Raw genomic sequence first — 6406 nt, 5'->3', positions numbered from 1 at the left:
TCGAACTCCTGAGCTCAAACAATCCGCCCACCTTGGCCTCCCAGAGAGCTAGGATTATAGGCGTGAGCCACCGCGCCCAGCCTGCATTCTGGTTTTGTTATTCCTTGCTCCTGATTTCACCAGAGCTAGTTAATTAATTCTCTGAGCACCAGTTTCTTCATTTAGCAAATGAGACTAATAGTGCCTAATTGAATAAACCACTGTAAAGATTACACTGAAATGTACATAAAGTAACTATTAATGTCTGACACACAGGAACCATGGTAGAAACTGTCAGTCATACCTAATACACTTTTCCTTCCTTCTTCCTTGCTCAAAGAACTCCATTTTTGTAAAATGTGGCAATATGCCCCACCCTGGAGGATGAATCATGATAAGTGTCTTTTCCTTCTGCCATATACTTGCTTTTCCAAGCTTCCCTTGCAACTAGAGTTGGCTATGTAACCCTTTGACCAATGAGACTTGAGAGGAGTTAGCTGGAAGCTTCTGGGAAAGACTTTCCTCACTTATAGAAGAAAAAAGCCCCTATTTCCACTCATAGCTTAAAGCTATGAAAGCCTCATTGCAATAGGAAGTATCAAACCTAAAGATGAAAAACGCTTGTGGCAGAGTAAAAAGACAGGAAGAACCTGGATCCTTAATGACACTGTCGAGTCACTATATCAACCATGGAATTTGGATCTCTGTGCTTCTTATGATGTGAGATACTTAAATGTCCATGGCTGAAACCACTACTGTGGAATTTTCTGTTGCTGCCAACTGAGAACACCATCCCAGTATTAATAATACAGCATTCAGTAAATGGTAGCTAACGTTATTACTAATACATACACTCTATCCCAAAGTTGATTTCAAGAATTATATCTTTAAACAAACCACAAACACACCTCCATCACTCCCCAGAAATAAACCTAGTTTTATACTTATCAAATAAGGATGAAGCTAGTTTTGACACTTAACAGTTACAAAACTATTTTTAAAAGTTAACTTCCAAAATATGAATGAAGTAATTTTAACGGATACGTTTATTTTGAACATCAGATATATTTCAGAGGATTATCCAGAGTCAACATACAACAAATATAGATACTAAAAAAGAAAAAAAGGCTAGGCACAGTGGCTCACGCCTGTAATCCTAGCACTTTGAGAGGCCAAGACAGGAAAATCGCTTGAGCCCAGGAGTTTGAGACCAGCCTGGGCAACAAAGCAAGGCTGTGTCTCTACAAAAAATTTTTAAAAAAATTAGCCAGGCATGATGGTGTGAGTCTATAGTCCTAGCTACTCAGGAGGCTGAGGGAGAACAATCACTTAAGCCCAGGAGCTTGATGTGGCAGTGAGCTACAATGACACCACTGCACTCTAGCCCGCAACAGAGCAAGACCCTCTCTTAAAAAAAAAAAGAGGCTTGAATTTGTAGGAATGCAGGCACATATAGCTTAGCAGATTAAGGTGTGCATTGACTGCTGCCTATGGTATATGCATAGCTTAAAAGTGGTAGCAGGCTCCAGAAAATGCCTCTCCCTTATTTACAAGTATACCTCCCTCCATGTAGCCATGTATGCTTCCTGGTGATTGCCAAGGAAGAGGGAAGCTCACCTTCTCTCTAAAGAGGTCTGTTCTTTGGGGTAAGGAGAAAACAAAACATGGGACATATTTGACAGGAAATAATAATCATAATTGCATATATTATCTTTTACTGCTTCAGATACCCAGTCATTTAGCATTATAATTTTTATGGTGATTAAAAATATAGTTTTAACAGCTCTATGAAATTCATACCTTGAAAAGAAAGGGGTACAGGATGAAGCCCCAATGTTTGGCTGAATTTAACAATGTTAGCTAGTATTATTACTCCTAAGGGGTCAACACCAAGAAAAAGGTTGACATTTTTCTGAAATATAAAGGTCATTCTCACCACTGAGTTTAAGGAAAAACAAACAAACAAAAAGAAATATAAAGGTCAACAAGTCATTTGCCCCAAAGTTAAATATTCCAAAATCTGAAACCATTTTTAATTTACCAGAAGGCAGGACCCATGTCTGTTTACTTGACTCTGTATGGCATTCAGTACAACTATGAATACTTAATATTATTTCATTAAAAAATTTCTAAATAAATCAATACAACCACTTCCAAACAAATAAACTAAAAGGCATGTTATTTTATTGGAGAGATGTTTTAATTGGTTTCGATATCCATTAATTATAATGTGAAAGACATAGTGCTAAATGTTGGATTTATAAAGATAGGATACAGTCCTTGTCGTTAAGGAATCTATACTTTGAGGACATGAGCACATCCTTTCTTTCATGAAAAGACATAGCAATAAGTAGTCATAGTAATTATTACAATAAAAGATAATAATAGCTAATACTTGTTAAGCTCATACCAAGGTCAAGCACTACACTAAGCACTTTTGATATCCTTTCTTTCAATTAATCTTCAAAACAACTCTGAGGCTGGTACCATCATTATACCTATTTTACGAATGAAAAATTGAGGCACAGAGAGGTACCCGTAAATAGCAGGCCAAAACCAAGCAGTCTAAGTCTAGAATTTGTACACGTAACTATTATCGCCCTTTGTTTAGATGTTACTTTTTATAAAATCTTCATGTAAAAAGAAATACATACCTATTAATCTTTTTCTTAGACTACGAGGTGTTGACTGAAATTCACTTTTGTCATTGTTCTGTTTAAAAACAAAAAGCATAATAGTTAAGTAGTTAATAATATAAAAATTAATGACTGATCTGAGTAGAACAGGTTAGAAAAGAAGAAAAATATTTTGCTTTCAACAGACTAAATTACAACTAGATGAACCTAATTCCTAGAACTAGAAGATAACGACAAATGAATGTTGGAAAGAAAAATAAAGAGTCTGACAACAAAACAACATAACAAACAACGTAACAAATTCCAAAGGATTCCTAGAGTGACTCTAGAAATTGAATTCCAGACACTTGTAAAGTATGTATATACTTTTATTATGTAAAGAAAAACCATGAGTATATCAGCCTTTTGAACCACTCTCCACCTATCAGATTAGTAGCATGTTTTTTAGAAAGGAAATAATGTGCAGTGAAAATGGGCACCTCTATGTATATGCAATGGACCTTTTAATGTGCTAGAAATTTACTGACATTAAAGTATTACTTTCTATGAGGAGGAGAGAAACAGAGATTTATACGTTTTTACTTTCTGCATTTAAAAAATTTTAAAATTTTTATAGAAGTACAAAGTATATTTTCTTCTCACATACTTTAACACTATTAAATTTCTAGCACATTAAAATGTCCACTGTTATATAATGTTAATTTCTAGCAGTACTGATAGAAAGATAAAGTACATTGTGTTTGACAATATGAAAATATGCAAAAAATTTAAGTCTATCATCTTGTGATAGGCTGTTGGTGCTAGTTACAAATGTCAATAGAATTTGATTTGGGATATTGAGAATAGTACTATAATAATTGAGCTGATCCCTTACCAATGGGTTTACAGTACGTTTCAAATTGTTTTGATCAAGATTTTATCTTTACATTTTGCCATCTTGATCCAGTACACATGTGTATATATATATAACTGAAAAAAATTGTGATAAAATAATACTTACAAAATAGAGATTTTAAATTCTGTTCTATTTCACTTTTTAAAGTTCAGGTTGTATTCTACTAAACTGGTTTCAAGGTTGAGAACTGGGACAATTTGCATGTATATAGCTTAATTCAAGCCTGAGGACTCAGAACACCCATGACAAAATAAGCGTTTTAGAAAATTCTTGCTTAAAAAGACAGTATCGTGACAGTTTGCTCATCTGGCAAACAGATTACTCCCCAGGGCAAACAGCTTGTTTATGTTATTAAACAACCATTTAGTTATCAAGACATACTTCAAAACCCACTTCTAACTGTGTCTACCTATGCTAAAGCATCATGCCCCCAACTTTGCCCAATATCAATTAGTTCCTCATCTTAAAAACCTTCCTTACAGCATTTGAGCACAGGATCCCTAGGCCCTATACATATTTTCTCTTGAACTTGGGTCTTCTAAGACAGTACACTAAGACTGTCACGGTGATGTTGTCTCTTATTGCAGTGTGTAGCCTTGTTTGAGCAACAGGTTTTCTGACTGTCTTTTAGAACAGCTGACAAGATCTACTCATGGACTGTACCTACAACTTGAGAAAGAATGCTCTAATGTATCTAAATTCTTGAATGGATTATGGCAGTGAATTTTTTTCTTTTATAGTGATACAATATACAAGACATAATCTAGGAAAAAAGCATTATTAAAGACAAAGGAGATTCTGACATGTCTAATCTCACGCCTAGACTTGACTAAATAAGACATTTCTGCACAGGCCATAAATACTTACACTCACATTCTTATCTAAGGGGTCTGCTTAACTTAGTCTGTACATAAGACCAGGCATATCTAAACCTATTGCCGCCCAGGGCTGGACACACTCACCACCCACATACTCAATGCCCTAAATTCCTCTATGCCTATTTGGGCTTGCCCAAATCCAGGCAGGGCCATTTGACAAGGCATAATGAAAAAAATAAAACCACAAAAACACAAAAGATGAGATAAAATTTGTCAATTTCTTTTAGATACCTTGGAATGAATTTACCTAAAACAGTTTAGTTTTCAAATGTAAATTATAAAAGGATGGAGTAATGAATTTAATGGATCTTGAGATCGACCTCCCGTAAGAAACAACAGTACATTATATATAAAAGCAAAACAAAACAAAACCAAACCCCAAATATTCCAGGCCAGCTCCACTAAGTCAAAAATACCCAGGGATAGTTCTTTTTTTTTTTTTTTTTTCCAAATCATCAGGCCTAAAGTGTCACCCAGGGATAGTTCTCACACAGCAAAAAAAGCACAACAGCTGGGTCCAAAAGACCTGGCTTCATTTTCTAGCTTTTTTCTTTGCTAGTTAGATGCACTCAGGCAAGGCACTTCACCTCTCTCTGAACCTCAAATTCTCCATTTATTAGTTAGGTATTTAACTGCCAAATACCTGTAAATTACAAAGCACTCTATAAATTAAGAGACGAAATTTTTCATGAATTTTTGGCTATCATGTCTTACTTTGTAACACTAAAGGTTTTGCTTGTTTTGAGTCAATTGCTTACCTTCAGCTGAACTTTGTCTGAAGCAGAATGGTCTAAAGAATGAAACAAAAAACCATGACTTACTATAAATACTTCATTTTTCATCATGGTCTAGTTTCATTAAAAACAAAGGTGCAGCTTCTACACAGAGGCTACCACATATTATTGAATCCTTAATTAATTATATCTCCACTAGATATATCACTCCACAGAATTATCACTATTAATTACATGATTACTCTCAATTAATTACAGCTACTTCCTGCATTTCTGTAGCATTCTAACAAGAGAAAATGGAGCCCCTTTTATGTATTTTTTTTTTTTTTTTTGAGACAGAATCCCACTCTTTTGCCCGGGCTAGAGTGAGTGGCCCCTTTTATTTTTGAAAGTACACAAGGACTGGGCTCAGTGGTGCATGCCTGTAGTCCCAGCTATTCAGTAGGCTGAGTAAGGATCACTTGAGCCCAGGAGTTCGAGGTTGCAGAGTACTGTGATTACACCTGTGAATAGCCACTGCACTCCAGCCTGGGCAATATAGCAAGATCCCATCTCTAATAAAAAATAAATGAAGATAAAAAAATACACTGTTTAACCTAGTTGGAATGGGTCATTTAAAACAGCTGCTCCACAGTTCTCTACAATCTATAGAACTTCCAAACCCCAAAAGCCTTATTTCATATAATATTTGCCAAAGCCAAATCTTCCATGAACAACTGTAACTCAAGCAAATGGCAATGGGACTTAAAGGCTATTTCTAGTTGGGACTGTCAACTTGCACAACTTCAATTAGCACAGATATCTTCCCCTTTTATTGACTGCTAGATATGGATACACTAAGGGACACAGGTTAGAGTATTAACTATACTCTACTAAATGAATTTTCAGAATAGAAAAGAATATTTAAAAATCACATAGACAAGAAAAAAGTAATCTCTAACTTGAAGCAACTATGAAAACTCCTTTCAAAGATAATGTCTTACTTTTGCTACTCTGAGGAATGTTTATCATAATTTCAGGATCATTCTTCAAACTGAATGAAACACTTTTTCTTGGTGTTTTTGCCAGTTCTGAAGCTGTAAACAAAGAAATATATAAAAACCTTTTAATGGGTGACAGCAGATGAAGAGGGAAACAGCCTTAGTTCACTTACATATATTCTTTAAAAAAAAAACCTGCGGCCAGGCGCGGTGGCTCATGCCTGTAATCCTAGCACTCTGGGAGGCCAAGGCGGGCAGATTGCTTGAGCTCAGGAGTTCGAGACCAGCCTGAGCAAGAGCGAGA

The 6406-nt window shown here is 35.5% G+C and overlaps 1 protein-coding gene across 1 annotated transcript in view; it reads right to left on the bottom strand.

Annotated features, from left to right (window-relative positions):
- Nucleotides 1-6406, bottom strand: part of ORC2 (origin recognition complex, subunit 2) — a 52594-nt gene that overhangs the window by 20546 nt on the left and 25642 nt on the right. Inside the window, exons 3-5 of the mRNA XM_012655150.1 lie at nucleotides 6106-6198; nucleotides 5147-5178; nucleotides 2634-2691 (exon numbers count right to left, since the gene is read on the bottom strand). Coding sequence (XP_012510604.1) covers nucleotides 2634-2691; nucleotides 5147-5178; nucleotides 6106-6198 — 183 coding nt within the window. The remainder of the gene's footprint in view (nucleotides 1-2633; nucleotides 2692-5146; nucleotides 5179-6105; nucleotides 6199-6406) is intronic.

The sequence above is a fragment of the Propithecus coquereli genome, unplaced genomic scaffold, assembly GCF_000956105.1.
Source record: "Propithecus coquereli isolate 6110/MARCELLA unplaced genomic scaffold, Pcoq_1.0 Scaffold113, whole genome shotgun sequence".
Lineage (NCBI taxonomy): Eukaryota > Metazoa > Chordata > Mammalia > Primates > Indriidae > Propithecus > Propithecus coquereli.
This window is presented reverse-complemented; position numbering and strand designations above follow the sequence as displayed.